Genomic DNA, 24,222 nt, shown 5'->3' with positions numbered 1-24,222 from the left:
AAATGAATGTTTAATTATGAAATATGCTCCACTGAAATTTTTATTACTTCGTCAAATTTTATTCGATTCGAATTATACAGTAGAACATTTTAGATATTTCAGTCTTTTAGAAAACATCGATCTTTCGAAGGTATTTTAGCGGTATTCCCCCTTAAAATATTTTGAAATTGAATTTTATACAAGATGAAACGAACCGTGTCTGACCCTTACGGAAGAATCTCCTTCGAAGATCAACGCGCACGCGGTCCACGCAAGTAACGGGTTGTTATTAGCAGACCTCGGGAGGCGCAGTCAGTTGCCCGGAGACTCGCGTACGCGACGGATCTCTTCGGATGAACGTTTCAATCGCGGTTCAAACACGTGACATGAAGCACGAAAACCAATCGTTTTAACTGTAGTACACGTGTCCTGAACATCGGTGTGCATTTCAATCTAATCGTCGCAATGGTGAGCATTTCCTTTTTCGTACCGTTTTAAAAATAAAATCGTATACTATTTCGTTCTATATTTGAATACTAAGAAAGGGGAATCGTGGAGTTTACTTTTAGGAAAAATTGATGTTTAGATGTTGTTTTTTTTTTTAAGATATTATGATCAAGCTTCTCAAATATTATAATTCTATAAAATAGATCCGTGTATATAAATTTGTTATTTATTGACCTAATGCGGCAAGATCATTACGTTGTAATGGCACTTTAATTAATTATTGTGTACACTGAAATTACTTATTGTTTTCGCTAATGATGGCGAATGGAAGATATGAGATATAACACTTATACAAACAATTATACAATTAAATAACTGCCTGGTAGGAATAAAAATTTTGATAAAAATGGAGATTTAAATCCTATAACACTGCATAAATATACCGTTTTCAATTAGCAGAATGCTCGAATGTCTCTGCCAATCCAAATCTCTTATTTGGAGCTTTTCCCTTTTCGAAACCAATTCTCCAATCAAAAATTAATCCGCCTATTTAAATAAATAATAATCCAAAACCGATAAATCTCATGAATATGTGGAGCAAGGTAAATATTCGCGGATAAATGCGTGCATATTTTGCAGAATATTGTTTTTAATTTGGCGTAATGCGTTTTCAGAGTAATTGATGACAATACGTCAGTCGAACGGCTAAATTTAATAATTTTAATTTCCTGTGATACGTGATTGACAAATTTCACTTTTAACATTAAAGAGGATTTGTGCATCAACTTTATTTCATTTAGTAAAGGGTTTTATTTTTGATCGGTATTAATATTGACCAATGTTGATGATGAAAATATGTTATCTAGAAATGATTAGTTTTTCCATGAAAGGTCACGAGCGCAGCAAGGATGCAGACTGACAATGACCCCTGAAATGACACCTCGCGTTCTAGCATTTGTTGATACGCCGTACCAGCGATAAATATCGATCTCTCGAACTTTCTGCGACACGCGTTTAAATTGAGAAATAAGAAATAACAAGTGGTAGTAGAAAAGAACAAAAGCGCACACAATTTCAATAAAAAATGAGAAATTCTTAATTGAGTTCGTACTTTAAAAAAGATCGATATCTAATTAAAATTCTGTAAAAACGTAGAAAGTTTAATAAACCGGTTAGATGCATAAAAATTTGACATTTAATGCGTTTCCCCAGTGTTTTAAAAGGAAACCCTCGTAGCAGATATTTTTTTCCTTCCATCCTTTGATTACGTTCATCAATCACTTTAACGGGAAACCATCTTCTTATACTTTTTCTTGATTCTCTTCTCAGAAAGTCATGTATAATAAGATAAGATATCTCCTTCAATTTACATAAGTTTGCATCTTATGTTTTAAAAATGTCCAATGTCCGTCGATAAGGAATATAACTCCACGCTATTGGAAACGCTACTGAATTTATTTTACTGGCGTATTCCGCGAATCTATTTCGCTGCGCGCGCTAACTTGAAAATACACAGAGTTAACGCTAACGTTGACCGGTTTTCAATCTGCCCGGCGTAAATGAGAATCGAAGCTTTTAAAATGAAACAAAAGCGAACGCACCTGGCTGCCTAAATAGATTTCCATTCAAACGCTCGCGAAGATATTTCTAGAAAAATTGCTACTATTCCGGGGACGGGGGCTTAAAACCTTTCGCACCCCCGACTTATTGACATTCGAATGATGTATTGACATCCCTTGCAATCTGTCGCTGGTAGTTTCCCTCGACTCGACGCAATTTTCGAAGCCTCTTTCCTTCCTATTCTCTTCTCTATTTTTTTATTCCACTTCATCCGTTCGCCGACACCCTTTCCTCGTCCACAGTCACATAATGGGAGTTATTAATTTCTTACGACCTCACTTACACGAACAAACAGAATGTACAATCCTCCTGAATACAATTCTCATACCACAGCATTCGAAATTTTAAAGTTGTTGTCTTTTGTAAAAAAAATATTATATCGTATACTTTATAGGAAAACCTAACTTTACAGTTTAAAATTATTAATTTGATATTAATATATTAATAATTATAACAAATATTTTCAAGTGTAAAAATCCTATATGAATGCAGGTCTGGTTTTAAATTATAGTCCATGGACTGTACGAAGATATTTTGTGAATTTTAGTCCACGCAATATCACCTAATCCGTGTCCAATGAACATTCCAAGCCACCCAAATATTCCACTATCAAGCAATTTCGCTCGACTTGCCTGATCGAACATTAGTGTGACCGAATAATAAGCTGCCCAACCATAAATCCTTCGTACTTGAATATATAGGGGTCTAAGAAGGTGCTCAGAGGGCAAAGGTAGTCGACTCGAACTGGCATTGTGCCATTTTCGTTGCATCCGACCTCAAACCACCAACGGGAATTCAAACAATACCTCACTATAACTCACGACCATGATTTTCCTCTCCAACGTGTCATTATCACCGAGTTTGTTGTTCCCAAATTCTATCGGCGTTCCATTTAGATCTCATTAGATCTGACGCGAGGAGAGCTATATCATCCATTTGTTTATGGCGAGTGGAATAAATTTATTAAAACGAATCAGTAGACTCGTTTGTTGTGTCATTTTCAATACAATATTAATCGCTCAAATAATCGTCCCACTTTTGACCAGTCGTAACTTTTTAAAGACCCAACATACGACAGATTTAAAACTCGAAGTCTCGTGTTTCTCGACAATTTTCTTACATCGAAGAGTAGACTGAGAAAGTCTTTATTTTTTAAAGCTCGACAATACATAGCGATTGGAAGTTGTTTAGAAATTTAATGCACAATTTTGTTCAAGGATTCAAGGCTTCTCTACGGTTTGTTGTTCTTTATAAATCGAGTGTAAGCCTAAAATTGTACCTGTCGCGATGTATCTGTTCGGTTCGATCGACCAGTCGGACGATCCTGTTGCAAATAGGCGCATACCAAGGTAGAAAGAGAAAGTGCGTACGACGAAACGTATCGTTATGCTGCACGACGCCGCGTTGCGACTTGCCAAGATGACTCACTAAGTAGTTCACGTGTACGTATAGGCGGACCAAGTAGTACGAACACACGTTTGGTCGCACGTGTTGGCAAACGCCGTGGTCCCTGGCATTCACGTGCTTCACACTCGAATATTCGCAATTCTAATTTAATAGTGGCGACATCCGACAAAGTGACATTTCGTGTTACGTGCCCGCCGGTTATCCGCCGAATATTTGTTATTGCACAATGCATCGGGGTTACGTAATGGCGACGCACAATGTATAAAACACAAACCTCTGTCGTCTGACACGGGACCAACGTATACACGAACGTCAAACAATCGATAGTTGTTATCAACGTATTAGACATTTCGTAAATTATTCTTGAAATAATTAGAACTGATAAATACAGAATTTTTATCATAAATTATTATTTAATGGAATAGGTAATTTTATACGTAAAAATTACATTCTATTAAAATGATCGATAATGTTTTTTTAATTTATTTATGTTAAATAAGCCTGTGATGAAGATTGAAAAAAACTGATGCATCGTTTATTTATCGGGCGCAGAAAATGAATAGAAAATTTTTGTCGCGTTGGAACACTTTCGCGGCTCGATGTATTTACGTGGCTCGTTCAATCGACCGATAACACGATTTTCTCTTGCATAATGCCAGGGGCTTATCGTATCACTGACGTTTGCCTTGATGAAGATCTTGGCCGTGGCGAACGTGCCGAATCCGTTTTAATATGGCCGAGGAGGAATCAATGTCGTAACAATGTTCCACAAATTGTAAAAGCCGATGAGTCACGCGAAATGTTTCGCGAAGCTGGAATAATTTTGAATATTCTTGACGCAGAATAGTTTCGCGACAATCGTCTGAAAATCCTTTGATAAAATTCAGGTTACATTAGGTCGGGGCACGGTTTATTGTTAGTAAATATGTACTTGGAAATTTCGAAAAGCTCGAGAACTTTTTCAGACACAAATTGCACATTCTGGCAAGAATGAGAGATTATAAAGTGAAATACAGCATCGTAGGGAAAGTTTGTATCTTCGTTTCCCCAGTGTAACCCATCGAAGCAAAGAAACGGAATTCCCTCCATTCTCATAAAATGAAAGCACACCGTCTGCTACCATCTGTCGTGAGTGTTCATGGATAAATTGGGTCAATCGGTTTCCGATCCTAATCCCGCCCGTGACGCATCATTCTTATTTATCGTTTCAGTTCTGAACAATTTCTAACAAAACGTGCATCCGAAAGTTAATTAAAACGAGAGAGATCCTCATATTTCACGATCTTCGTTCGAACGTAATCTTCAACTTTCGCGTTTGTTACGAACGTTCGCTAAAACGAGAGCGTTATACACGAAGATTACATTTCAGCTGTACTATTTGAACTCTCGAACTTTATAATGAAGGTGTATCATTTTTTAAAAACTTTGAATTACGTAGGATTTTAAATGATTCGATTAACATTGTGTTTTTAGATTTATTTTGGATATTAAACATTTTTTAATTTACGTATTGCTGTCTGTAATAAAATATTTTAGAGACACGAAAGAAACAGGGCCTAAATGTATTCTGAAAGTTTTAACTACGATAGCGCTTTATTAAAATTTTCCAAGATGCGTCTAATACCTGAATAGCATTCTGTAATACATACCATCTAAAAATCTGAATCTGTATGGGCATTTGCGTGTTCTAAATTGTATGAATATAACTGCTAATGCAACTAACAATTTTAAGCGAAATCCACTGTGATCTTTCTTAGTTTACGTTATTGCATCCGTACTCTGAATTGCGGTATAATATGAAAAAGATGCCTTTAAAATCTACAAATAAAAATTAGTCACGATACAGATGAGTCCGCAAACTATGGTAGATATTTGGGAAATCGAGACTTACCTGAACAAAGGTGTTCAAATTCATCCCAACCAGTCCAAACGTTAGATCCGGAAACGTCTGGCACCTGTGCAATACCAATAAGTACAAGAGTTGCGTCTTTATCGGCTTCTCATACCAAAACGCTTGGCATCTGTTCGAACATCGTACAATTCATTAGAAATATTCGAAAATAACACAACAAGACGGTTACATTTTGTATGCTAAAAGCCAAGTTGCAGTACGAATGATCAAAAGTGCACGTTAATCCTCGGACGATGCATCCGTACACACAAACGTTATGTAAATGTTTTCCTCACAGATTCTGGTAGCTTTCTTCGCTCGAGTTTTTTATATCCTGCCCCATCATGCTGAGGAAAAGCGCATGAATCAGCGTGGCCATCGTGAATACACAGAACGTCAGGTATTGGGCAGTCATTTCGACCGCGCTTATCTGACTTTGGAGAAATACGATCGTTAATTAAATTACCCCAGTCGCAACGAAACCTGACAAAATAGATTGCATTCGTTCCGGTAAGATTTGAACTTGCCTTCGTGAATATTACCGCTATCAACAATACAAGTATTCCTAGCATCATGAAGACAGCTCTGCTGTGACATTCTTGGAGATCCGTTAGGTATCTAGTACGATATTACAATAAACGACACACACCACACGACGAGTGACCAAATTACACGAATAAAATATATAATATTAGCAGCGTTTGTTTGAAAATTCTTAAGAAATCTCAAGATTATGCTTGAAAGAATACTCACTCGAATACCCTTTTATGCATACGGATAGACTGGCACATTTTCGCGTAACTATCATCGTTCGGCGGATAAATGTTTTTCTTACACTTATCATGCTTCTCGCTCATTGCATTTTTAAAACGATATCTAGAGTAATTTTCGTCAGGTCACAATAATTTTAATACTGCCTCTTACGATAAAATCTGCACCGCCATATTGCGTAATTGCAAGTATCCCTAACGCGTGCATCTCGATAAAAAAACCTTCAAGAATGAACCGATATCGAATAAATTACTCACCCAATTATGTTTAATAAGGCGCAGGTGTGATATATGAAACACCATAAGTTTACATCGCAGCCAGAAACTAGAAATATGGTAATTACCGACCCCGTCATCTGACACATCATTATCGAATAATAATATTTTTCTTCGTCCAGGAAACAATATACCGGATACATCAATGGATGAGGTCGTGACTCGTTTAGCGGCAGAATAATGTCCAAGATATGCGGCACAAGTGGCAGTACTGTAAACGTAACCGAGGAAGACGTTATAGTCACTGAAAAACAATAGCGACATTTAAAAATTATAAATCCAATAATAAGGGAACGGAAAAATAATTGTCTGAAATCAATCGCGTCTATCGAGTATTCGAGATCGATAAATATAGATTATAAAGATCACCTGTGTACATGAATGATAATCGTGCTGCCTTTCTTAAATAAGTTTTCAAAATTTCCAACTCCTCCTCCGACTTTTCCCGGCAATCGTTTACAATACCATCTAGAAGAACTTTGAACTATGATTTTAATGACGATCAGTAACATTGTCGAAGTCGTATAAAAAAATTTCCATTGCTGTCGCACCTTAGCTTCGTTCACGATGTAGTTGTAGTATTTTATAAAAACACCGACAACAAGACACAAGAAAGGAAATTGGTTTGTCAAAGTCTGGTAGCTGTAGTTTTTCACCACATATGCAATCTAAAATTCATTGAAAAATCAAATTTATCAGTAGAATTTACAAATCAGGCTACTAATAAATAGGAAAATTAAATTGGTTCGTTGAGCTATTCTAATATTAGAAAAATATCGCGACAACAGCAACACAAACTGATATTCAGAGATCGAAGAAATTATTTTGTTTAAAGTTTCTTCAATTTGTCATCGTTCCGACAAACGAAATACAATTTAAACGAATAAAATTACTCCGTAAATTAACAAATAATGCAACAGGGTACCTGCGTTGATCCGCATAATGCAAAGGAAATATATATGTACGTTCGTGATAATGTTCTTATGAATTTATTCTGCCCGGGCCATATTCCAATAATTTGTCCGAAAAGCTTGTTGATTTTCAAGTACTCTCTTTCTATTGTACGCGCATCCATAATTGCACAGTCGACTCTACGCACTATCGTGATGATTCACTGGACGTATCGTCCCCTCGCGTGAAAATAATGTCGTGCTAATCATGCTACCCAAGAAAGCTTTCTCACTTATTAAATTATTCCTTAGACATTTGGAAGACACCTATGGACGCAACTACTCGGAGGATGACAAACAGCTGTGCATCAGTTATGTATTATACGGCTACCTTATTCCACGTCACCTTCTAGCGTATTTCTCGGTTAAATGCTGCTTAGGAACTTTGTTCATATTGCGTCCATTAACTTAATTCCCCTTTTTGCTAAGTAGAATTTATCGAATTTCGAATCGAGGATGCGGGCGCAGCGCAGAAAGTGCAGTCTGCCCGAAGACAGCGGATAGGAAAGGGTTGCCACTATGTCATGAACGCAAACTGGAGCATTTATACTTGCAGCTCGCAAGTTTCTTCTTTTTTACTTCGCGTGAGATCTCTTGAAACACGTCAGTGAAATATTGTGGTTCAAAGAGGAAAGCAACACGAATGGATCATTAGATCCATCTCAGTTTAGTTTAATGTAGTATTGTATGAGAACGAAGGGCGTTGTTGTAGGAAGCTTGATGAGATACTCGTTTAATGACAACCTTGCACTTCCTTTTTACAGGGGCTAAAATGGTTAAGGGCCGTCCGCAGTTTTTTGTTACTGATGGCGGCGATAACGAGCGCAAGTGCATCAAAATGCACCAGACTTATAGACGGGACGACAATGCCACGTTCCAACGCTGAAGAGAAGTACCATCTCTTTGTCACGCTGTTCAACCGAACGGAAATGGTGTACTCGTACATGCCCAACACCAGATACACTGGTAAGTATCATTCGATTCCATCTCCAATGTTTTCCAGTTCAAAATCGACGTATGTTTTTTTATTCTTTCTTCTTTAGACTTAACCCTATTATTTATTAAATTTAATAGGGCATAATATACATCTGCACACTAAATTATGCTTTAATTTTAATTAAATTCAATTTTTCTAAAATAAGATTATAAATGAGAATATATCATATATTCTTATCAAAATTGCTTCAACTCGAAGTTTGTAAAAAAATGGTTAAATGCATGTATCGGTAACCTTCAAAAGAATGCTCCAAGGAATTGAATCACGCTTGATTTGACAGAACAGGACTAGACACCGACGTAATGAACTTTGTTCTGAAAAGTTGGGGAGGAACTTGAACAGAGCCAGTGAAACTTTTAATTCTCTTCGCGTCAACTTCGAATAGTTAGAGGAACTCGTACTCTAGCGTGCAAATTACTTGTTTATCCGAAGACTGCAATGAATAGTTTACGCAGCTCTACCTGTTTTCGATTATTAACTCTTCGAGGTACAAATTTTCTAAATAAGTAATTCTTATTCCAATTTCTACTTTGGTTCTCCATAGTGATGTTTTCGGAATGTCGTTTACGAATAGGTTAAATAATATTCATCCCATTGGCTACTTTTATATAGTGTATATGTAGGAATGAAAGACACGTGGAGCAACTTGCGAGAAAGACAAAGGTCGAGCGTGTCCCTCTGTTGGCGAGCGCGAGAGGTATCGCGACGCCGAGCGCAAGCTTCGGGAAATACATTTTCGACAGCTCGTTCTTCGAGCAAAATTGGAAAAAAAGTAAATGGATTTTGCCAAAGGTTCACGGTAGAATGCCCCTTCGAGCCAGTCGAAGCGTGGAACGGCGACTATACGCGGCCACTAACGCATGCAAATTCGACGAGTCGGTGAATCAATGTGTTGCGTAATGCTGGCCGCGCGCCAGGCGCCAAACTCTGCGTGGATGCAGTTCAACGAATGCTCCGAGTGCAACGTCGAAGAACGCGATGAAATCACGGGTGGACAATAGACAGTTCCACGGAGAACAATGAATGACTAATCGCTTTTGAGGAGATCGCTCGCGAATATTCGAGGAGATTCGTCTGGAAACAACCGAGCACAGTAGTTCAACAATACACCGTTTAATTGCTGAAAGACGTTACAGTATTGTCCGCTTATATGTCACTGGGGTATCCCCACAGCCAACCTCGAGATCGTCTATGACAGACCTGGGCGTTCTGAAAAGTTTGCAAAACAAATGATTTTAAAATTAATTTTCACAGTTACTTGAAACGCCAAAAATGAATCGATCTCCAAATCACTGTTATGGGTTCGTGTTTGTTGTTGTTCGACGTTACTATTCGCGAAGCATAGAAAGATGCGACATTTTGTTTTAAACCGCGTCTCATTTTGCATCAAGATGCCTCGATTTGAGGAAGAAACTTTTAATCTCCTTTTGTGGCGCGAAAGTAGTTGCAACGCGGTGAAAAGAGACAATAGAACGCGGACAGTGGAGAATGCGGTTTATGATCATCCCTCAAACCCAGCTCCAGCAAAAGGAGTAATGAATAGGTAAGGATGTGGCGCAAACAGAATTCAGCTTTCCCTCGCTGCAATTAAAAGCCTCCATTCTTCAGATTCCGTTCTTACTTCGGGCGTGCTATTGAATTCGACGAAAAATAGTGCAGCAAGAGAAATTCTTAGGCAAACATTATCATCCGAACGAAGAAGATTCCTTTCGTTAAGATATCATAAGATTACGAGTATCTTTAATTTTTTTTAAATTCGAATACTTTAATGTACCAACAAATGTTCCCATAAATCGCGTTCTTGCGATAAAATATTCGTTTTCCCTCGTGAGAATGAATGAAGTACCGCGTGCAACGTTAAAGCGATTGAAAGAAAAACAAACATCGGCTTGCTGGTTATATAATTGTTGCAGGGAAATCGAACGAAACCCCGTGGAGCAAACCGCGCTGTAAAAGCTTCGCGAGTCAATTAAACTTTAGAAGCAGTTAATTGACAAGAAATGATCGTCCCTTTACAATTTATGGTTACTGAGATATATCGCGGGCAATTACGCCTCCGTGATGCCATTTTTCTTTCTCTGGCTGATGGAAAGGTTCCTGCAACGTCGACTTAGACCGTATAACAGTCGCGTTTAATGAAACTTGTTGCGAAAGGAAGATAATAAATTAAAAAAAAAACTAATTTCTCACAGACTTTATTAAATTATCGCGGGATAATTAATCGTGTGGCTTTTATAACAATTATGGCCGTTTCAAAACCGTATGCACACGGTCGGTGGATCCATTTATTGGAAATAGATATCAATTTAATTATCGAAGCCATGCGAATTTTTTGTAATCGTTGATTGATTAATAATATTACATTCCAATTTATATACTAAACATCGTACAAAAATCGAAGAAATCATTAATTAATTGTCAGATGCTCGAGTCGAATTAAATAATAGAAGCGTTGAGCCGTTTCCAACTTGAAAAAGAAACGAGCAAAGAACGAAAATGGAGTCGTTGTAGTGCACGCGGAAGGGAGGGGAACCGTGGTTGTAAAAAAAAGTCGGTGAAGAACTGCAGAACAAAAAATCGAACGAAAATGGAGGGAATAAAGTCGGGTGAATAAAAAAAGAAAGAAAAAAAAACAGGGGAGGCAAGAACTCGCATTATCCGGAATTCGATTAAACCTGCTCGTGCAGACAACAAATCTCCGTGATTTACGTTCGAAGGGCTTCTAAAGACGTAAACGGAGAGGCGATCAAGCAGCGTGACAACTAAATTCACGAGACGCTGCACCGAGTGCAAGCTTTATTGGATCGATTTTCAGCTTGGTAGACTCTGTACATACTTTTTAACAAACGCCCGCCATTACTTTCTTTCTTTAATCCCGCGATAGTAATATTCGAGCAGAGCTTTAGTTTTCGCGACTCTATAGACAACGGAGTGTTTTTCACTTGACTTTGTTTGTGGACGACAAAATATTTTGGTAAAATTGGGACTCAGGTTTGGATTTAACCTTTTTAAAAAAAAATTTATTCGATACCAAAGATGTCGTCATATCGAGCTTTTTTGTTGGTAGATACGCACGAAGGTCGCTACTGTTTTTCTAGTGAAAAGTCTCGTGTTTTTTTGTTTATCGACCGATAGCAGTTCTTAAGACGAATACACACGCCTACAACGCAAGGTCAGTTAAGGTCATGGAAAAGCGATTACGTAACAAAGTTGCTTCGTTTAGACGTTACGTTTGAAGAGATTACATCAGCAGTCGGTTGAAACTTGTAATAAAAGAATATCGACTGTTAAAGAATCCTAAAATTACTATTATCTTTTTCAAATCTTTTCTAAGCGAAACTCAAGTTCGTGTATAATATCCCAGATCGATGGTTTACCTCGACTCGAGCTTAAATATAAGAGCATTATAGCAATATACATTAATCTTCCAAGTTTAGAGGGAACACCATAATGGCGCCACGAGTAATTAAGCAGCATCTTCTTAAATAAGATCTTTTTTTTTTTTTTGACGCGCAGTTACAAATTCGACGAGGCTGAGTTTCTTTCCTTTCGTTTCTATTTACTGGCGTGGGAAACACGATACCCGGACGAAGGTTTTAGTTAACTCTGTTTCCCCCCCCCCCTTTTTTTTTTGCGGTTAATTCTTCTAATTCAGGGTTATGGGAATGATCGTGGGAGGTCATGCGTCACTATTTACTGACGCAACTCTGACTTTCAATGGGTGTTACGCTTGAACACGCGCGCGTCCAGATTTATTTTATATCGTTTCGTTTGTAAATTATAAAAATTAGAATTTCGTAAGAAGAAAATGAACAATTCGTGACCTTTGTAATTTTTTTTTAAATTGATAGAATTGGAGACCAAAGGTGACCTTGAAATGACCTTCAAAACATCCAGGAATTAAGAAACTAATAGTGTGATATTAATCCCCTCTCGAAGTCATGGAACACGAGACATTTTGTTGAATATTTTTACCCGCATGTTTTTCAATTACTCTCTACGCAGAGAACAAAAATATTATGTATGCATTACGTGGATACAGTCTGAATAAACGAAACGTGCAAAAACGAAGTTACTCGTTAAACCAGATTTCGATTACCGCGTGAAAAATATTTATCATGGGCGTTAAGTAGAAGCTGAATATTCAAGGTAGACGCAGTTTGCGAAGACCCATAATACTGGAAGCCATAAATGCTCTAAACACCTGCGTGTTACGACCCTGGTTACAGACACACCAGTCGAAGTAAAACCGACTGGAAAGGCTTGGAACGTTTCTTGCATCCACAAAACGTTTGCAAGGTCTTTAAATTCCCACGTGTTATCAATTTTTCGATCTCTCGAAGCTAAATATTCTCCTCGATGTTTCATATTTTTCAAGACTTCGATTCAATTTTCGTTTCACGATCTGTTTTTCAATTTATCTTTATACTTAATTTTGTATTCTTTCGATCTCCCAATTTTTCATTGTTCCGCGTTTCGATATTTATATTTGCGTTATGAGGCCCACAGAGCCGCACTGCGGACAAATAACGCGGATCTGAATATAATGGCTTTTAAACGCCATCGAAAAAATCGTGCTCGCCTCCAATATTTCACCGGGTTCAGCGTACATCGCGTTTAATCCAAGTTATAAATAGCGAGCGACAGAGCGATCTTCCATATTTCTATTTTAGACACACGAATATTCCTTCGATACATGGGGACTATACAAACACGAGCTGCTGTCTAGGTTATATAAAACATCAAATCGTGAAAAAGTTTATTAAAACAATTGCATAGAATAGATCTTTCTTTGTGTATCTTTAGAAAATTTTTAATCTTCGTTTGGTAATTTCTCCTGCGACAAATAGACAAAATATTTATGCACATAATTACATAAATATTACAATTATCAAGGAATACTAAAAAGAAGAGCAACGTGGCTTATTGTTAATTTTGAATTTGTTTTACCTATACTAGAAAGTTTACTTTCCCACAGGAGACTCCAAATGTTTATTTTCCGTGGTTGTATGTAAATTTGCGTTAACAAAATATACTGCAACACGTATGAATAAAACAAGCGATCGATTATACGTTACAACGTTATTGAATGCATGATAAAATAATTGTCAATGGAATAAATAATCGCTGAAAATATAACCATTTTAATTAAAACGTTAGTAAAATGGAACAATTCTTTTGAATAATTTATGATACGGGTATAAAGAAACGTTGTATGCTGTTTAGCATTTGAAAAGGGTCGTATAAATCGTAACCCTTCGATCTTTTTATTATGTATATGCGGTGCGGGAAAAAATTTAAATCCAGCACTGATGGTCTTTATAAATCTTGTCAAATAAAATATATTAGGTACAAAATGGAGCAGAGTGGAAATTCTCGTTTCAGTAACCGTGCAAGCAGACAGTACCGGAGTAATACCGCGGAGGTTCACGAGGTTTCTAATATCCAGCGGGCCAGAAAATGAAGATGACACAGTAAATGGCGGCGTTTTCGATCTTCAAGACGAGTCGTTGACAAGGTTCTCCGAGGTTTGTCCAAACGCCGTGGTGGAGACCTCAAAGGTACCAAAAGAGGAAATATCCGTGGCTTGGACCAGCCCTTCCGAAGGTAGCGGTTGCATATTTATCAGGTAAAAGGATATTTTAATAACAAACGTGAAAAATAAGAAAAATCGACACGAGATAGATGCCTAAATTTTTCGGCGAAAAAAAAAATTCAAATCGTTCTAGAAAAATTATTTTTAGTTATAGGGTTCAAGTACAATCATTTTTGGTGAATAGACATACCCTCAAATTCCTACGCATTTTCGAGAAAAAAATTCTAGAAGGTGGACAAATTTTTCGGCGAAAATGAAAAGCTTCAAATCATTCTAAAAAAATTATTTTTAGTCGCAGGAGTTAAGTACAATCATTTGTTGTGAATAGACATACCCCCGAAATCCAACGCATTTTCGAGAAAAAAATTCAGGAAGGTGGACAAATTTTTCGGCAAAAATGAAAAGTTTCAAATCATTCTAAAAAAATTATTCTTAGCTGCGGGGATCAATTACAATCATTTTTGGTGAATAGACATACCCCCGAAATCCTACGCATTTTCGAGAAAAAAATTCTAGCAGGTGGACAAATTTTTCCACGAAAATAAAAAATGTTAAATCGTTCTAAAAAAATTATTTTCGGTTGGAGAGGACAATTACAGTCATTTTTGGTCAATAGACATACCCTCGAATTCCTACCCACTTTTGAGAAAAAAATTCTCTACCGAAAATACAATGTCTGACCATATATCTGACAGTTCTACTGAAATTTCATGCGAATGTTTAAAAAATCATAACTCCCGAACGGATTGGAGGATTTTAAATTTAAAAAATGCAAACAACGCGTATTTTAACGAAAAATATGTAGAAATTCTAAGAATGTTAGAAAAGTTGTTCCTTAACCCCGTAAAATGAGGAAAACCCCATAAGAGTAGTGCAATATTCAAACGACCATAACTCCTACAATAGTGAATATATTTAAATGAAATTTATTTCTGACGTAGAGCTTATTGGTACTTAAAAAAAAGTATTAAGCAACATATCCCTACAACATCAAATAAAATTACTAAAAATCAAAAACGATATTTCAAGAAAAATCGACAAGGGGTAGGTTCAGACATTTTTCGACGGAATGAAAAAATTTCAAATCGGCCTGTAAAAATTATTTTTGGATGGCAGGGGTCTAGTACGATCATTTTTCAATCATGTTGGCTCAAAGTTTTTGAACATTGATGGGCTAATAAACTCTCGCAGACGCGGGATCAATAACGTGTGTCCTTTTGCTTTTTCTTGGAGCACAGGGCAACGATATTGGAAACGCCGGATACATGGTACATGGATGATTCGAACTTAGTTCTGAAAATATGTCAAGACTCGAAAGCCGAGGCGGACGATCAGGGACCAGTGTTGGAAACTTGCTGTACCTGTGACGAGGCGAAGTACGAAGTTACTTTCGAGGGACTTTGGTCCAGGAACACCCACCCCAAGGCGCGTAAGAGTTTGTCAAATAAAATCGACAGACGGAAAGGCATCGAACTTAGCTATCGATCCCGCCTATCGAGCAACAGTGTACCTAATATATCGAATGTGTCAGTTTTTTTTTTTTTTTATTTTTGCTCGAATTAATAGTTTTAGTCGTTACAAGCAAGCTCGATCGTTTTCAACCCTTCACATTAAGTGCTTTAAGACATTTTTCAAATTGAAATTCTATTTAATAAAGAATTTTCAGATTTTTCTAGGCATTGGAAATTTTATTTCAAAAAATTGTTCAAACAGGACTTTCCCAGCAAAGGATGGCTGATTCGATTCTCAGACGTGATTGGAGCTTCCCACACGGTAGATTACAGATTTTGGAGATACAACGGCATGGCCAGTGCTGGTTTGCGACAAGTGGCTGAGCTTGGATCAACCAGAAGATTGGAATCGGAATTAAAAGACCAAGTAATTGTTCTTTCTAAATCTATAAATCTTTCTAATAATAATGAAAACAGTACGTCTTTATTGCACCAGGATACAAGTCGCGAAAATATGAATTCAATAATCTGTAACAAAGTGATCTTGAAATTGACTTGAAACTCTCACGAATGGGAACAACTAAATTAATATCGATGATTGATGTTTAGATGTTCTTTTCATTTTAGAGCGAGCATATCAGAACGATCATCAAAGCCAGAGGAATAAGTTACCCTAACGTTACTGGCAAAACTTTTGCAGTATTTCGCGTCGACCGGAAGCACCATCTCATGTCTTTGGTATCTATGCTTGGTAAGACTACTTTTGTCAATCATGCTCCTAACTAAACTTGCTATAATTTACAATAACAATTCAGAAGAAATTTCAATCATTGGTACCCAACGACTACTTCAATTTATTCGTAAATAATATTGTGCTCTATTCTTTCGTGTGATCACGTGCATGTAATAAGGAAATCTCTGTTTTTTAAAATACTAGTTAAAGGTAAATCGACTGATAAAATTTTGGGATGTGATAAATCATTTTATAGATCCTTCGCCGGACTGGATAGTCGGTGTGTCGGGTTTAGAATTGTGTCAGGATGATTGTACTTGGATAGAGCACAAGGAACTCAATCTCTATCCTTACGATGCGGGTACCGACGACGGAATCACGTATTTGGTGAGTAAAAATGTCCTCTGAAATATTCTAATTGGAGTCTGCGAATAGAATGCGCGGTTGAAAAATTATTTCTTTGGGAAAATGGTAGAAAAACTACGATACAGCGACGAGGGTTAGCGATAAATGTGTTTCACGTTCGAGAAATAAAAATGGCTCGAACTATTGGGATATCCTTGGACGCGCGGAGAACAAAATGAACGTCGACTGTCGGCTGCAGGGAATCGTATAATAAATTTGACGGGAGGCTTCCACCCTAACAATTGACAATAGGTCGCGTGAAAATCGCTGACGACGTCGAAGGCTTCTCCTTCCGGTTTTGAAAAGCGCACCATTTCACAGCCAGATTCTCCTCGACAGATACGGACGAAATGATGAAACGCTGGCAGCATTGTAACAGAACGTTAGTTTAGAACGTACAAAACACCATGCTTTTAATAATAAAAATTTCTAACTTAACATTTTTAAATTCCTCGATTGTCAACTTTTCTTTTTGATCAGATTTAGAAATATGTACGAAATAACTGAAGAGCATTTACAATGATAAACCAGGAATGATTGATTATAATAATTTGAAATAAATCGTACTTTTCGTTCTTGAGCTATTAATATTTACAGGAAAATTATAAACAGAAAAAGGGTTTTTAATATCCCCGAATGTAAAATTGAATGTGTTTAGCCACGAAATAACGAGGTAATCTAGTTAATAAATATTTGGTACATCAAAATAACAATCCCCGGGTGTTCGTAGTCGCCAGATTCGCCAAGGGACGAACAAGAGCCCATCAGACGCATAACTTCGACGTATCCGAACGATTCAAGGTCTCCCTTTTACGATCCTTTCGGTTTGGGCATGAAGCCCCTGGCCAGGCTGTACTTAAATCGACAGAGGCTCTACGAGAAGACTTGCGTCGGCACCCCAAAAGATGCTGTTGACACAGGTGTTACTTCTCCCCCGGAACATAATCGCAAACATAGCAAGTATTGCTTCTTTATTGTTTTATTTTACCTTCTAGACGTGATCATGGGGACCAAAATTAAGAAGAGTTCCTCGTAAAAAAAAAATATTTATTACTTTATTATGAAATCTATCTGGTCGAAATTCCCAATTTTATGAAAGGTTCCAAACTTTTTTTCTTTGGATTCGCAACGTGGAAAACGACGTTGACAAATTCTGCAATGTTATTTTAAAATCACCGTGTGCACACACGAACCGTATTCGTTTGGGAGTATCGCTTCCTCTTTGGGGGTCTCCATGTCACGGGTTGTTTGCTTAATCGCTGTAAGAGATGTTCAAGCTGACTTCGATCGAAGGAAATTGAGGTAAACAAAGCACGAAAATAGTATCGCTTTCTCACGCGATTTGTTTGTTTATCGAAATTGGATACTGACGAGTCGCGAGCGATTCTTGCCCGCGTTTAATGAAATCTGGCTTCACAGCAAAACGATAAGAATCAATGAATGGTATTTCTCATTTATATAATTGGAGACAATTAAAAATATCGTGGCAAAATTAAATGAAATTGCTCGCCACTCGAATTATTCATTTTTAAAATTATTTATTCTTTCGTACGCTTACTTTAAAATGTAATTAGATAAGAATTAGACTCTGTAGCATGGTAGATTATTTAATAGTAATTCAGAAATTATCATGTCACAAAACGTCACTCAGAATTTTCATTGTATTTGTTCACATTATTATTTCGATATTAATAACCACTCATAAATAGTGTAACGAAACTAACATACTATTATTATTATTATTTATATTTGTATTATTATTATTGAACGTTTTTATTACGCACATGTCAAGGTACATACACATATACATACATACGTAAATGTCACGAAGGTCAAGTATACAAATGCGCAAGAAACGAGGTACAGCCAAAAATGATGTCTCAACTACTTGTTCTTAAACTAAAATGAAAAGTAAGAAAAAACATCAAAGTCCCTCCAATGGTGAAAACCATGTACAAAATGGGTAACTAGAAATCATAGATCAGAGGGTAGAAATGGTAATAGCAAATTAGATTAAATTAAGTTAGAAGCATGCATGGTGAATAAACTTTCATTTTCTTTCACATCCAGTATGAAGTCTAAACGTCCCAGCCTCGCGTCATAAACAATTTATAAAGTCAATCAAATTCAATGCTATAAATCATTAATATCTTTTCCGATTATCTTAATAATTAAAAAATGGTACAATGGTGCGAATTTATAAATTGTTCCAAGTGGAGGTGATTACGCAGGGGGTGCGGAGCAACGCCAATTGTCTCGCCACGAGGGGCACGAAATTTATGCTTGACGAATAATTGAATTTCTGACATACGCAGAAGCCTGCCAGACGACGCCATGGGGTCCTTGGGGCGCTTGTTCCGTGACTTGCGGTCGTGGAAACCAGCTCAGACAAAGACAGTACAAAGACGAAGTCGCCGCGACGCTGTACAAATGCAACGCCAACCTGACCGACAGGGCAACGTGTTATGGCTCGAGTCCTCATTGGTGATTACTATGATTTTTTTAATACCTTCATGAGAGTGTGATCAATGGATTGGCGAGGTTTCCCCGATGAAAATGAGTATAAACACGACTTTATTCGGACATATTTTTAATCATATGTATTGCATAGAGAAAGAAAGATTGGACCTTCGTTAAAGGACATGTAATATAATCGGTAAGTAGAATGTATCGTCTGGAGATTGTTGTACACGCTTCGTTTCCTATTTCCAGTTGTTAATTCTAGCCAGGTATAATTTTTCTTTGTCCATGCAATAGTTAAAATTCTACGAACAATAAACATAGTCCGAATGTGGCCGTGTTTGGACTCATTTTCATCGGGAGAACCTCGTCGATCCGTTGCTGATATTCTCACAGAGGTATCGTCGTATTGTAGTAGCAAAGCAGGACCCTTGAAGGCTCTCCTGGACACCGACATGTGCGCCCTGGAGAAGTGGAGCGAGTGGAGTTCCTGCACGACGACCTGTGGCCCGGGTCAGAAGACGAGATCGACGAATTTCCGCGACAAGAAGCATCGCAAACAGTGCAGAGCCATCCCTGACGGGCCGAAACTTCAGCAGACAATCGACTGTGATAACCCTCCGTGTTTAGACGACGACGGGGATGAGGTAAGAGAACCGTCCGCTCAGGAGGAGGACAATGATAGCAATCAGGACAATGGCGACGGAGAGGATTACGAGGGAGAGGAACCGGCGATGGAGGTAACCGAGGAATGGATGCAGGTACAGAACATCTCGGAGTTTACGACAACTTCTTGCTAATTGTCACGTAACAACGGCTTACGCGTTGCAACACACGTGCACCTTTATGGCAATAACACCTTGGCTCACGTCATCAGACGAATTGTGCAACTAGGCTAGAACGATGTACAAATTTAATGAGAATTTCATATTTAACCCTTCGCTGGATTAATAATTTTTCAAAATTATATCAGGGTTGAGGGATTCGACGGCCCTTCTGCTTCACTTTATTTCTTTGTTATTGTTTTAAAACGTTAAGCTATAGTTATTACATGGAAATTGGTGTAACAAGTGAATCTCCACTGTTTCTCGTCGTTTATCATTTCATTTGTTCTAACAGTGCTTCCGTTCGATGTGTTAATGCAAAAGAATCGTATAATAATACCATTAAAAACATTTGAAATCAATTTTTTTAAAAAGGTTGAAGAATTATTATTAAGTTGCAAATTTTTTTTTTTTAATAACTCGTACGATAGTCGAACCATCACTAACGAATCTCGAATCGTTCGAAACGTAACTGTAAATCATACCTGCACCATTTCTCGCAGATCCATCCATGGCACTGGCATCCTCACGTAAGTCGAGCGATTTACTCATGAAAAACTGAAACGATGATCCACTAATTTGAGGTACGAGTGAGTCAGAAGCAACGAACAAGAATTCTTTTTTGCGTCACAAAAAATTTAGTACTTCAGTAGTGCCAGATATTGTTCATATCTCCTACTATTGGTCAAAGTATATTTCTATTTTTTCTTTAAAAAAAAAAAATACAAAAATCAAAACATCAACATATAAAATAATTTTGTTAATTTTTCTTCTGCTCGTTCGATATAATATTTCCACGTTATTTGCCATCTCACAATTTCATTTAATAACTTCATTTCTCGACTTTACATTATCTTGTTTTGCAATTAAATTTCCGACAAGTGCGATCTACTAATGTTCATTATACGGTAGCACCATTTAATTTCTTCATCAATAAATATTGTTCCAAAGCGTTTTGCACTAAAATTTGGTATTCGTCGTGTAAGCTTCATTTTAAATATTTTTTAGTACGCAATACCACTAATTAGAGTACGATTAATGAAACTTGTCTATTAACACAAAGCAAATAAAAGTACCGAACGTGCCAAATGCAAGTGCAAAAGGGTTAATTGATCGAAAGGATTCTCGACGTTCAGAAATATCACCTTTTCGTAAATCCGTTTCCATGTTAGAAGTGTCCCGAGGATCGCTATACACCATGGACCTGGTGGTCGCCCTGCAGCTCCAGTTGTGGCCCTGGTGTCCAAATGAGGTCCAGACTCGTCGATCGAAATTGGAGCAGTCTCGGTGACACCGACGATGACCTGACTCTGGAGGAATGCAAGGTCCAGCAGGCTGCCTGCGTAGCCACTATTCCGACCTGTGATTTCTCTAAAGACGAAGCAGAACGTAAGTCAAAAGACAGAAATGTTTCGAGCACATACGGTACAGTGGTAGGAGAAGATTAGATTTAAATGACTTTTAGTTATATGTACATTATCTTTAGTCTCTATCTTTTTAATTTTATCCAACTGAAGGGGGATTTAACTTGGTGGATCGTTACCTCCTTACGAGATAAAGAGGATCGAACGATAACAAAGATTTATCGTAATTTCCAGAAATATGCAGCGAACCGATGGAAAAGGGGCAATGCAATCGCAACATTTTACGCGCGTACTTCCACAAAGAGACTGGTCGTTGTCGTTTGTTCAGCTACTCCGGCTGCAATGGAAATCGAAATAACTTCCCCACCGAGCAGGACTGCAAAAATGTTTGCGGCAACTTTCAAAGTAAGTTTCGCGCGATCGAAGAATGTAATACTTTAACCGGCAAGAAGAGAATTGCAAATAGAAAATGAATTCGCAGGCGAGGAATTTTAATATAATAAGGTTGTAATATGTTTTTGTACGTTTCGTTAAACACTTTTTAAACGATATAAAAACTGCCGTAGCGCCGTTCAAGTCTTCCTTTTTAACAGAATCTTCCCCCCTTGCTCTGTGCACGCTTCCTCGTGAAACGAAGGGGAGTCAAGGTCAAACTTGTCGACAATGGTGAAAAACTATAAGGTGTCTCTCAGCAGCGTTCTCAGCTATCACATACCCGCGCAGGAGCAACGCAGCACGAAGACGAAACGAGCTCACCACGGTGACGCTAATTCTCAGTAGGGACGAAATCAATTGGCCGTTCAAGGTCGCGGAAGAGCTACCCCTTCCCGCCAGTCAACACGGTTCTTAACCGTTCGCAGCGATACACGTGACCTCGATCGACCAATCGAGCTCGATCTGACTGTAGCAAAGTTTTTATTTCACGACGATTGATCGAAATTAGAAAATTTCGATCTGAACTTTTAAACGCCATTTTAATACATAACTGCAACGTTCATATCTATCATTCCATCTTCGTGATAGTGTTAAACCTTGATTGGGGAAGTCCCCTCTGCTCTATTTTCAAAGGAACCACTGGTACCAATTTTTATCATAACCGATGTTCGTTAGAAGTCCCAATTATTGAAAGGCTTTCGACGCTTTCAAAACTTTCACATTCGTTGGGGCTATCACGATCTTTTAAGATTTCTACTCGAAGACTGTAAGAGGGCATGTTGAGCATTCATTAGTCTTAGAGAATTACTCTTCATGATACACCCGTTGACGTTATTAAAATGATAGGTTTTAAAATAGCATTTCAGGCTGCACTTTATCTCTTTCGCACTTACATAAATATATACACATGTATTTATTTCGTATGCGTAATAAAAGTGTTCAATAATAATAACAATGATGATGGATCCCTGAAAGAGTCTCATTAATATTATTTCTTACAGAAAAATTAGAATTCAAGGGAATGAAATCCGACAGCCAGGTGATAGAATCATCTGAGAACGTGGAAGATATCGACTGTCAGGTGACAGAATGGAGTGGTTGGTCCAAGTGTATAGGTTGCCGTGGATATACAGTCAGTACGAAGGAAATCATGGTAACTATCGTTTTATCGTCGAGCTAAGAATAAAAAACGAAAGGCGATAAAATTATTGTGCCATTTAGATACCACAGAGCGGTAATGGTAAAAGTTGTCCGAAGAAACTTCACCGTAAAAGGAAATGCCACAAGATACCGCCATGCTGTAAGTACTGTAATCGTTAAAGTAGTCGATAACATTGATGAAATGATTACAACTGAAATTTATAGCTTTGCAAAGCGATGGACCAAGACGGCGTATACACCGCGACCGAAATACGGAAATAAACGAGAACGAAAGTAAGTTTCAATATTTACGACTGTTAATAAAAACGTAATACTCGACAAATTTTTATCGCGAAAGAAAGAATAACTGTTACATCGGGATTAATCAAATAAAAATCTAACGACGGGTAATAGAGAAAGATATAATGGCGTTGCCTCCCATGCTCGCCACCAGAGGGCTCGCGCTCTCACAAGCGCTCGACTGACCCCTCGGTTGCTATATATACAATCCTCAATCGACTTTGTAATATCCGAGTCGTCTAAGACGGGGCCTGCTAGAAAGCCTTACTGGGATGAGTCCCGTTAACAAGGTCCTCCTATGAGTTTCTCGAGATTCCCGCAGCAAAGCAGCGCCACATATATTTATATGAAATTTTATAAATCAAACAAAACTTCATTTTAATATTATAACTTGATCTCATATAATGTTTATATTCAATAATTCATGTACATATTAACTATAAATTAATTTAATAATTATTAATCAGAGACTGAATACCGGTATATTTTGAAGTATCGGTATCTTACCAGTATTTGTTTCCATATTATCGTAATGTAACCGCTATATAATATCGTATAATCATTTTTGCAATTAGTCTCAGTTGACTGCAAAATGACACAGTGGTCCACTTGGTCGCGTTGTACAGCAACGTGTGGCGACGCATCGCAGTGCAGAAGAAGAACAGTCAAAGTTCAACCCCGTGGTCCTAGAAGCAAACTGTGCCCTGCTTTGGTAGAGTATAGGAAATGTCACACAATCGAATGTCCATAGTAACATTTATCCAAAGTTTTTACATATCCATTTTTTTTTTTTATTTCGCTCGTACCTTCAGAATATTTGAATCTTGAATTTTACTTGGAACGTGGTATGTATCATTGGATCAAGCGCGACGAATATTTAACATGAAATAGAACTTTATACAACGATATATAAAATTGTTATAAAACATTACAGTTTTTTTTACCTCTTATAGTAACATATTTTTAAAAATTCTTGCAGACACCATGAATATAACGCGACAATCGAATCATTAAATTTAATGTATTAGAATACAGTTTTCTAAAACGCTTGATGGATTGATACATATCATTTTCAAATCGAGAATTTTTATTTAATCTTTTTCCATGATTTATTAATAAAACGTTCGATACAAATACGTTTTATCAACTTATTGTGATGTAATGATATTATCGTTTA

The 24,222-nt window shown here is 37.4% G+C and overlaps 1 protein-coding gene across 6 annotated transcripts; it reads left to right on the top strand.

The window, feature by feature from the left end:
• The first annotated feature begins 312 nt into the window (after window positions 1–312).
• LOC122396328 (spondin-1) lies at window positions 313–24,069 on the top strand. Of its 6 annotated transcripts, none has more exons than XM_043394623.1 (17): window positions 313–447; window positions 8,105–8,306; window positions 13,723–13,966; window positions 15,172–15,358; window positions 15,647–15,811; window positions 16,012–16,135; window positions 16,374–16,504; window positions 17,253–17,442; window positions 18,838–19,006; window positions 19,398–19,743; window positions 20,979–21,195; window positions 21,405–21,575; window positions 21,808–21,930; window positions 22,607–22,758; window positions 22,827–22,905; window positions 22,971–23,039; window positions 23,621–24,069. In XM_043394623.1, exons 1-17 carry the CDS (start codon window positions 445–447, stop codon window positions 23,794–23,796), a joined length of 2,748 nt encoding a protein of 915 aa, XP_043250558.1. In that variant the 5' UTR covers window positions 313–444; the 3' UTR covers window positions 23,797–24,069. The 6 variants fall into 6 exon arrangements, 5 of the variants coding, with proteins under 5 accessions (XP_043250558.1, XP_043250557.1, XP_043250559.1 ...); XM_043394622.1 differs by having other exon boundaries at window positions 17,253–17,478; window positions 19,401–19,743; XM_043394624.1 differs by having other exon boundaries at window positions 17,253–17,478; window positions 19,398–19,629.
• The last annotated feature ends 153 nt before the right edge of the window (window positions 24,070–24,222 follow it).

The sequence above is a fragment of the Colletes gigas genome, unplaced genomic scaffold (genome assembly GCF_013123115.1).
Source record: "Colletes gigas isolate AHSC1104 unplaced genomic scaffold, ASM1312311v1 Colletes_gigas_Sc00007, whole genome shotgun sequence".
Taxonomy (NCBI): Eukaryota; Metazoa; Arthropoda; class Insecta; order Hymenoptera; family Colletidae; genus Colletes; species Colletes gigas.
This window is presented reverse-complemented; position numbering and strand designations above follow the sequence as displayed.

Excerpts from the sequence above, each read along its gene's own strand:
- LOC122396328 (XM_043394621.1), top strand. Across the intron at positions 16,136-16,373 it reads GTCTTTGGTATCTATGCTTG|ATCCTTCGCCGGACTGGATA; the intron begins GTAAGACTACTT and ends ATCATTTTATAG. Across the intron at positions 23,040-23,620 it reads GGAAATAAACGAGAACGAAA|TCTCAGTTGACTGCAAAATG; the intron begins GTAAGTTTCAAT and ends TTTTGCAATTAG.